The following is a 10,801-nucleotide window of genomic DNA, read 5'->3' as shown; positions in this document are numbered from 1 at the left end:
GTCACCTACAACCTCCCAGAGTTTGTCGGTTTAAATACTTTTCACCGTGTGTACAGGAAAGTTTCACAGTTGTAGCAAGTGAGCGAGACTTCTGTCCAGGCGACCCTGGTGCGAGACCCGTCTATGCTCCTTTTGTTTCGTTTTTTTTCAAATACCTGTCTGAATTTGTAATTAATCAAAAAATTTGCGCGAGGAATTGATTCAAAAGTATTACAAGCCTCTATAAATTAGAATTACACATTGAATGTCAAATTTTGTTTCAATCTTTTGCTTTTTTTATTGTAAAGGAGACTTAATAGTAAGCTTAGAAACCTAACTTTGACCTGCTCCAAATCAGTCGAATTTTACGAATAGTTTCTTTTCTAAAATGTGTCATTCTTCTTTAGGGGGGACAAGAAACATTTGTTAACACTACTGATTCGTGGGAACGGCTGACTCATCTGACACTTGACATTCGAATCTTCACAGATGAAGCACGCAGCACGCAGCACGCATCTGCTCCGTGAAAACCACCCCGTCCAGGCACACGCCGCTTTCTCATCGCTGCGATGTTTTTTGTTTTTTTTTTTCCCCTACAGGCAGCCATCTCTTTGCTAGCGGCTTAAAGCGCTACTTACGGCACGGCAGACAAGTTACTGGCTGGTCAATATGGCAGGGCAGTCACACTCACCTGAAACACACAGGAGAGACAAAAATAGAGACGGAATTCGTGCAGCTATGCAGCAACGGACGCGTTCACTCATAACTACCAGCTTTGGGCGAAATTTATTTAAAAAGCGCGTAGCCAAAACACACAAATTTTTTCATCCATAATAAAGGCGGGACACACGGCAGACTCATCTGACACTTGACAATCCAATATTCATACAAGAATCACGTATCTGCTTAAATTTTTTGACATTACAATAAAAAAAATGGGAAACATACATTTAACATCCTTAGAAATCCAACAGCCACAGACAATAATACATTCCACATCGAACCACCCCCACAGCCAGAAACGTGCAGCACTAAGACACGTTACATAGACTAAACAGAATCCCACTAAGCAAGAGAAACGATGAACAAGAAACGTGTTCAATCACACTAAATAGCTAGAAACAACGGGTATGACACACACACAGTGACAACACCACACAGGGAAGAACCAGATGGTACACCATAACCTTCACACACACGAACTAACACACACGGTTGCAAACATCCTAAAGGGACAGGCCTTCAGAATAGCTTGTAAGCCTGGGCTAATCTTCCTATCACACCCAAGCCAGCCAGCTACCAAGAGGGACAAATTCCAACAATCAGGAATATATAAACTTGAATGTCAAGATTGTGATACAATAAACATAGGCATGACATGCAGGAATTTTGAAACAAGATACAAAGAACATATTAGATGTTTGAAGTATCAAACAAACCATTCCACATTTGCAGGGCATTTAAAACACAATAACCATCATCCTACAAACATGTAAGAAGAAAAAGGAAATGATAACAAAGCAACACACACACACACACACACACACACACACACACCACACACACACACACACACACACACACACACACACACACACAGAGAGAGAGAGAGAGAGAGAGAGAGAGAGAGAGAGAGAGAGAGAGAGAGAGAGAGAGAGAGAGAGAGAGAGAGAGAGAGACGAACAGATCACATATACTACATTTATTACACTCGAAAGTTTGGCAGTAACATTCCATCTTTGGCAAAAAATTTGACAGTCGGCAACAGAAACCAAAACATTGCATTGAAGTTGCGTTTGCGTTTAGTTCATAGTGCTGTGGAATGTGGAAAAAAAAAAACGCAAATTGGCATTCATAAGAAGAAGAACAGCAAAAATGCAACAGGAGCGTAATATTTAAGAAATTGTCCACGCAACCTGTAAGTACAGTTCAAAACATTACTACTCAATAGGAACTACCAACCACCAGAACTGTTTGTAACCTATAGGCACAGTGAGAAAAATGTAAATTAAATAGCAAACGTATGGACATATTCCCGGCCATTGATGATGCCTTGCAGAAAACAAAGGCGAAGCGCGTATGGGACTAAAATTGTGTTTTATTCAGGTGCTGTCAGACGGTCCGTAAGTAAAAATCATCAATATACCGTAATACCACACGCAACTGACGAAGACAGCACTACAAAAGTTGAAGACGCCGCACATTTTTTGCAAATTTTCCGACATCTGTCGGACAGTAATGGTGGTCATTGTCCGTTTTCGTAGTGACAGATGCCGCACCCCCATTTTCACCAAAGATGTTACCGGAACAACCCATTACTCGGCCGAGTGCACAATCTAAATACACGTTAAAAGCTACTAGGCGCGTACCTACTAGTACATACTATTAAAAAGGACTACCCAAAATTTCCTTTACTTACCTTCGTCTCGAAACACTATTTTCTTAAATTTATCCGCTATTTTCCGCTCCTGAAGTACAATAACTAGGGAGTAAACTGATCTCACCAGCGGTTACAACAACAATGAGTGTCGCTCGCACAACAATGTCTGGTGACGAATTTCTTGGAAGTGCGATGTCTGTCCTCCCGCTTCATCTGTCCCGCTTTTACCTTATCATCTATCCGCCACTGATGAATAAAAAGTTACGAACGACAAATAAACTTGGAATTACAAACAATTATCTCCAATTCTTTGGTCGTTTATAAAACAAATGCATGTTTTGTTCCTTTTCTGCCAGTTTTCAGAGCAATTCCTTATCAGTCCGACCGCATAACGAACTGTACTTTATTTAGAACACCGCCATATTAAAAAAAAATTCGTCTTCGTCTCGAAAAGGTTATCGCAATTTTATGTTATTGTTGTTCCAAGTGCCTCTAGCGGAACTAACGTCTTCTATTCCGAGGTACGAAATTGGCGAGAGAAACGATTATAATGAGACTAAAAATGTCGTATAGTGAACGTAAGGAAAAGAAAAATGTAGAAATTTCTAGCACAGTTACAGAATGAAGCATTCGCGCTTCATCAACTCCAACTTCTAAGTAAGTTGGAGTTTTTAACGTGATCCGTCTGTTAGGGATCCACGATCCCACGAACATAGATGCTAGTATCTGACGCCCAGGTCGATACAGACAGAAGTCGATTGTCGAGCGCTGCAGGAGGCGGTGAGACGAGTGTCGGGGGCGGAGAGTGTTGAGCGAGTGGTGGTGGTGGTGGAGACACGGGCAAGAATGGTGGCCGAGTGAGCTCTAAACGGTAAATTCGCGCCGGAGTATGAGAAATGAGCGCGTCACCCTCATCTTCGTGGGGTTGACCCACACTGATACTGATTCGCGAGTGGTATGACACAGAAAGTGACAAGTGCCGAGTTACGTGCTTTACGTCAACCGCGTCGGCCAGCAACAACCATGGCTTGCGGTGAGGTTCGTTGTGAATGTTAACCGTCAGCATTGCTTGTGAGGAAGCACTGAAAATCAGCAACCAATAAAAAGATATAACTGTGATTAGTCGTGTAAGGCGAAGGCAGCAACTGCCTCAGCATTTGTGTGTTAGCAGGAAATATATATATCAGTTTGTACATCGCAACCTTCGTGGTCTTCAGTTATAGACAAACTTTCAATCATTCCACTATTCAGTTGCAGAACAGCCGCACTCTGTTGAAATACCCCCGAATCCATTAAACACACGGTCATATATTCAAAATAATTAACTGTTTGGCGGTTTCGGTAAATTACATAAAATCCAATAAGGAATTTTAATGGGGGGTGTTCCACGTCTCACTCTAAAGTAAGGTTGGTAGAAATGTAATTCTCGAAACCTGTTCTGTTTGTATTTCTCGTTTTTGGTGACCGCCATGTGCGTTTATATTGGTGACTTTGCAGTGAGGAAAAACAACTGCCTCAGAAGAGCAATGGCTGGTAGTATTTCAAATAAAACTCTAGTAGAACTGCAATGTGTAACTGTTGTGGGAAGGTTCTCCGGCTGTTACTTTGACTTCGTCACGTGCTTCCTTAAGTTTTACGCACAGAGGTACGGCCGCTGCTTTGAAAAAATGTTGCTATGTCTGCAGGAGGAGGACACGACGACGATAAAAAATTAAATAGAGAGAATTTATTTCATAGTTTCAAGGACTGTCTCCCATTTTACACTGTGGAGAAATAAGGCTTCATTTGTCAGAGACGTAACAGATCCTTTGTATAAGATACCAAAAAGAGGAACTTCTTTAAAATTAATGAACGAAATAAATGAAATGCTTCTAATGCAGTTTAAGCAAGAATTAAATACGGTAGAAACAGTAAGGTCGATAGCTGATGTATGGACTGCAAAATGACGAACAAGAAGTTCTGTGAGTCTCCCTGTCCATTGTATCATTCGTGACAGGGATGAAAGATGTTCAGTTTCTTTCAGACTTTTCAACTTACAAAAAGGCGTAACTCCTCAGGCTATATTTCTCATGTTTTGGAAAATATCTGAACAGCTGGGAACACCACACAATGAGGTCGTGGCTGTAGTTACAAACAGCGGAGCAAATATGGTCAAGGTAGCAATGTCTACGCACTAATTTATTTGGTAGCGATACATAGAATTATTAATATTTTCATTCGATTCATCGTCAGTATGATATTACTTACTGGCATATTCGATTATATCATACATCGATATTTCGAATCCCTTTGTCCTGTCCCTAGGTTTACGTTTTTTATTTGTCAAGGAAGATACATCCGTAAGGGCAGGTTCGCAGGGGTCTTATTTGAGTTGTTAGACTTCTACTGTCCCATTATTTATTTATTTTATTTCATTCTCCTTGCCCCATATGAGCAGGGGAGGGGGGGGGGGGGGCGCTTTCAGCAGTACTATATTCCTCTGTTCAGTGAAGTGAATTAAAAAAATATGGAGTACGAAGTAGAATTTATAGCTGTTTTACGAAGTTAGACTGAAAATCAAATACACGACTAAAAAACAAAAACATGTTGTTGTTGTCTTCAGTCCAGAGACTGGTTTGATGCAGCTCTCCATGCTACTCTATCCTGTGCAAGCTGCTTCATCTCCCAGTACTTACTGCAACCTACATCCTTCTGAATCTGCTTACTGTATTCATCTCTTGGTCTCCCTTTACGATTTTTACCCTCCGCGTTTCCCTCCAGTAATAAATTGGTGATTCCTCGATGCCTCAGAACATGTCCTACCAACCGATCCCTTCTTCTGGTCAAGTTGTGCCACAAACTTCTCTTCTCCTGAATCCTATTCAAAACCTCATTAGTTATGTGACCTACCCATCGAATCTTCACCATTCTTCTGTAGCACCACATTTCGACAGGTTCTATTCTGTTCTTGTCCACACTATTTATCGTCCATGTTTCACTTCCATACGTGGCTACACTCCATACAAATACTTTCAGAAACGACTTCCTGACACTTAAATCTATACTCGATGTTAACAAATTTCTCCAGAATCGCTTTTCTTGCCATTGCCAGTCTACATTTTATATCCTCTATACTTCGACCATCATCAGTTACTTCGCTCCCCAAATAGCAAAACCCCTTTACTACTGTAAGTGTCTCATTTCCTAATCTAATTCCCGCACCATCACCCGATTTAATTCGACTACATTCCATTATCCTTTTGCTTTTGTTGATGTTCATCTTATACCCTCCCTTCACGAGACTGTCCATTCCGTTCAACTGTTCTTCCAAGTCCTTTGCTGTCTCTGAGGTTTGTCGACGACATTGTAATTCTATCAAAGTCTTTATTTCTTCTCCATGGATTTTAATACGTACTCCGAATTTTTCTGTTGTTTCGTTTACTGCTTGCTCAATATACAGATTGAATAGCATTGGGGAGAGGCTACAAACCTGTCTCACTCCCTTCCCGACCACTGCTTCCCTTTCATGCCCCCACGACTCATAACTGCGATCTGGTTTCTGTACAAATTGTAAAGAACCTTTGACTCCCTGTATTTTACCCCTGCCACCTTCAGAATATGAAAGAGTATTCCAGTCAAGATTATAAATTTTAAAAACCCATTCTGTCTGACAAAAAACACTCAAGCTTTGCTCTTTCACTTAAAATCACAAGGACCTTCAGTGGGTGGGAACAACTGTCAAAGGAGATAGAATGTTCAATGCGGTTGAGGGGTATTGGTCGAGATGTATGGTCTGCTAGGTCGGAAATCTATGGAGAGGATAGGCAGGAGGTTAGGTGGATATGGGGAATATAGGAAGTGGGAAAGATGGAGGGCGAGAATTAGTAATGGTGTGTGTGAGGTGGGTAGTGGTTACAAGTGGGAAGGGATGGGGGTAGATGGAGAGGGGGAAAGAAGGAGCAGCCCTGATGTGCAGTGGGGCAGATGGGAAGGAGTTTGAAGCAGGTAGGAGGGACAAATATCAGATAGTCTTGAGTTTGTTGAAGTTGTCTTGGGTTAGGATGTGGAGTGTGTAGTCGTAGCGATGGAATGGTGTGTGTGTGTGTGTGTGTGTGTGTGTGTGTGTGTGTGTGTGTGTGTGTGTGTGTGTGTGTGTGTGTGGAGGGGGGGGGCTGTGGGAATGTGATGAGATGTAGAGAATCCATGATGGGGGGGGGGGGGGGAAGGTAAATGGGTGTGGAGAGAGAGAGAGAGAGAGAGAGAGAGAGAGAGAGAGAGAGAGAGAGAGAGAGAGAGAGAGAGAGAGAGAGAGAGAGAGAGAGTGGCGTTCCAAGATTTGGAGGGAATTTCACATTATAAAATTCTGGTGGAGCGGACGTACGCCAAGAGGACTGGATGCATCGGGGTTTTTTAGGCGTGGCCAATGGTGGAGGGGTGTAATCGCCAAATTTGAGCTTTCAATTGTCCACTCCACCAGAAATTTTACGGTTACGTACAATTTGAGGGTGCGGTGCGGTGCTTGTACTTCTAAAAATGCCTTCTCGTACGGGTTCGGCAGTGACTGCATTTGCTTGAGGCTCTTAGCTAGCCGCAGGAAAGTAAACGGTAAATAAAAATCCCCACGGCATTCTTTCAGAAACGGAACGAATTACTCTAGTACTGCGGTCTTGCGGTGTAGCACTGACTTACGTCGTTAGTGCTGTCTGAAGGTGACGCCACTGCACAGCCCTAAAGCCGTCGGGACACGGACCGGGCATCCGAGCGTTCAGCGTGCCGAGTTTCTGACGTCACAGCGTCGAATAGCAGGTTCGGGGGTCTCTCCGAACGTGCAGAGCGGTATCTGGCATGTCAGATGTTTAAAGCTGGCATGTCAGATATTGTGAGCGTGCGTCTGAGCGTTGGCCAATGAGGTGGCACAACGCCGTCTACGTCACAAGCACACCGGCTCGCTTCCGTATAGAGTCGTGAGGCGCCATATTGGCATTCACTTCAAGCCTATATGTATATATGCCGTTCTGATCAGCAGGAAATTGAGAATCACTGAGAAACCGGTTGTTAACTGATGTGATTCGTTACAATAAAATAATAAGGGACATTCATATAAGTGGCAAAAGAATTATTATAAGTTGCGTATTATGATAGTACGGTATTTGAAGGCAGCGACACATGGAAGATCCACCCAAAGCGGATTGTTCCGGGTACAGTTTGTTACAATTAAATTTCAATTACTAACATATCTACGGTTAAGGTTTTCAGCAAGGGTAACATAATATATTTGTGCGCAAAAGATGTGTTGTTAGTTTAACGATGGCGGCACGGTAGCTCATAGTGTTCGGTCAGAGGGTTTAACTGCCGTAATAAAAAAAACAAAAAAAGAACACTGAGTTAATCGATTAACAACCAACTTAAACGGATCTCTCACGACGTCCACCCCGACTAGATGCAACGAATAAGAGGGAACAAAATGAGTTTTTTTTTAAAGCGTTATGGATAGCGTTACTGCTCTGTACTGAGCTGTTTGTTGGGGCGCTGGTTCGCGACTGACACCTCCGAATTTTTTTTTTTCCCTACATTTGCACGTTTATTGCGTTCTGATGCTTTATTATTAGTTTAATGTAAGTTCAAATGGCTCTGAGCACTATGGGACTTAACATCTACGGCCATCAGTCGCCTAGAACTTAGAACTACTTAAACCTAACTAACCTAAGGACATCACACACCACCCAGTCATCACGAGGCAGAGAAAATCCCTGACCCCGCCGGGAATCGAACCCAGCAACCCGTGCATTGGAAACGAGAACGCTACCGCACGACCACGAGATGCGGGCTTAATATAAGTATATACTATAATATTTTATATTATGTTTACATAAGTTCACGTTATTTTGAGGGGTGACTTTGTTCGATTGGCTTAATCTACAGGGCAGCTTGCGCTACTTGTATAAATACATTTTGCTCCTTTTTCTTTTACGCTTCGCAGTTCACATGTTGCAAGGACTCTGCTACTGGGTAGGAACAGTGACCAAGTAAGACTGACCTTCGAGTTTTGCTAAAATGTGGGAATGATGAAGTGCCGCGCGGGATTAGCCGAGCGGTCTCAGGCGCTGCAGTCATGGACTGCGGAGGTTCGAGTCCTCCCTCGGGCATGGGTGTGTGTGTTTGTCCTCAGGATAATTTAGGTTAAGTAGTGTGTAAGCTTAGGGACTGATGACCTTAGCAGTTAAGTCCCACAGAATTTCACACACATTTGAACATTTTGGATGAGGAAATGGTGTTTGTCTTATGCGGACAAGTTCTTCGGACTCGTACCGCACTGTTTGTAATGGAACCTTTGTAAGCATGTGTCCTTATTGATTGGACATGGTACTTTCCTTTTCGTGACGATGCAGGAAAAGGAGTGTTTTACTGGAGCTAACGTGGGGATTTTACGCGCGCCCGTTGAGTGAACAGCGTGATTTACGAACTAGGAACATCCCTCGACTGCCGCTGGAGTGCGTCGCCATCGCGTGTTCCACGTTGGGGCCCACGTGCCGTGTGCACGGGTCGCATCGTTCCTGAGCTGAACTCGGCACGATCACCGTTCACGTTCTACAGCACGGCCCGTGTGCTGAACAACGTTCAAAAGCACGTTCAGCGTGTCTGCTTCGCCACATACTACCCCGCACGTTCGGGGAATTTCCCCCGAGTGCTCTGTGCACGCTCTGACGTCACGAACTCGGCACGATGAGATGGGCAGACCCGTTCATCCTTGGGAACTACATCTACATCTACATGACTACTCTGCAATTCACATTTAAGTGCTTGGCAGAGGGTTCATCGAACCACAATCATACTATCTCTCTACTATTCCACTCCCGAACAGCGAGCGGGAAAAACGAACACCTAAACCTTTCTGTTCGAGCTCTGATTTCTCTTATTTTATTTTGATGATCATTCCTACCTATGTAGGTTGGGCTCAACAAAATATTTTCGCATTCGGAAGAGAAAGTTGGTGACTGAAATTTCGTAAAAAGGTCTCGCCGCGACGAAAAACGTCTATGCTGTAATGACTTCCATCCCAACTCGTGTATCATATCTGCCACACTCTCTCCCCTATAACGCGATAATACAAAACGAGCTGCCCTTCTTTGCACCCTCTCGATGTCCTCCGTCAATCCCACCTGGTAACGATCCCACACCGCGCAGCAATATTCTAACAGAGGACGAACGAGTGTAGTGTAAGCTGTCTCTTTAGTGGACTTGTTGCATCTTCTAAGTGTCCTGCCAATGAAACGCAACCTTCGGCTCGCCTTCCCGACAATATTATCTATGTGGTCCTTCCAACTGAAGTTGTTTGTAATTTTAACACCCAGGTACTTAGTTGAATTGACAGCCTTGAGAATTGTACTATTTATCGAGTAATCGAATTCCAACGGATTTCTTTTGGAACTCATGTGGATCATCTCACACTTTTCGTTATTTAGCGTCAACTGCCACCTGACACACCATACAGCAATCTTTTCTAAATCGCTTTGCAGCTGATACTGGTCTTCGGATGACCTTACTAGACGGTAAATTACAGCATCATCTGCGAACAACCTAAGAGAACTAGCTGACTGCTGATTTTTCATTTTTGGGAACCGTTCATTTTTACTGGCTCACCGTTCATTTGTGCTTGGTGTATGGTTCTCATGAAACACTGAAAACTGGTAGTGTAGGTGGCTGAAGGATGGAGGGCACCGAGAGGGGGCACTTGCCTCCCCCCTGCATTACAGAGTTTGTATTCACTACAGAATTCTTACCGACTCTTTAGAAGTAATTTCTGCGAGTCTGCAGAACCTCTAGTTTAGCCGTGTGAGGCTGATCGCAGGGAAATAATATAAGGTGGCACACGGAAAACCGGCCCCGAGTTCAGACTGCTCGCCAATTACGGACGATGTGTTGCCCGTTACGAGCAGACACAACAAACAAACCTGTAAATATGTAATAATTAGGCAGTGAAGAAATAACAAGCTAATGCAAACACCAATGGCGAAACAATCGATGACGATGTGTAGAGAGCTGGAGAAGAGAAGATGAAAATCTCACGCGACGCACATGGGCTATAGCACATGCAGTCTTGTAAACCTGTTGGTGGCTGTTTCCCAACTTAATAGACCACAAGTGTCTCGTATAAAGTTCTCCGCTTCATCTTGAACTACATAGCTATGCTGCGTTGTAAACAAAAATCGTTTACACCCTATATATACTTCACGTTGTCTCAGAGTTCGTAGGCGAAGTTGAGACTTCATGGGAGCATGAAATAAAATTTGGTTTTCTCATATTGGCGTCACATGCTTAGTGAAAATTAAGTTTTCATGTTGCATTATTGAAGTTAATGCAGGAATAATAATAAAGTTCGCAGTAATATAGTTTTTGGTTTGAAAGCTCCTTTTGAGCAAATGTTTTTGAGATAAGTAAATACGATTTTATGGCAATCTGTGT

The 10,801-nt window shown here is 43.1% G+C and overlaps 1 protein-coding gene across 2 annotated transcripts in view; it reads right to left on the bottom strand.

Moving 5' to 3' along the window:
• Positions 1-252: 252 nt before the first annotated feature.
• The window catches only part of LOC126295236 (translation initiation factor IF-2-like), a 284,906-nt gene continuing 274,357 nt past the window's right edge, over positions 253-10,801 (bottom strand). The window contains exon 5 of one of the 2 annotated variants that reach the window (XM_049987586.1): positions 253-670. In XM_049987586.1, the coding sequence (XP_049843543.1) occupies positions 644-670 (27 nt within the window). In that variant the 3' untranslated portion in view covers positions 253-643. The remainder of the gene's footprint in view (positions 671-10,801) is intronic. The other variant, XM_049987585.1, reaches the window with a different exon arrangement.

Source organism: Schistocerca gregaria, chromosome 11 (assembly GCF_023897955.1).
Source record: "Schistocerca gregaria isolate iqSchGreg1 chromosome 11, iqSchGreg1.2, whole genome shotgun sequence".
Taxonomy (NCBI): Eukaryota; Metazoa; Arthropoda; class Insecta; order Orthoptera; family Acrididae; genus Schistocerca; species Schistocerca gregaria.
The sequence above is the reverse complement of the archived record's forward strand: the minus strand, read 5'-3'. Positions and strand labels throughout refer to the sequence as shown.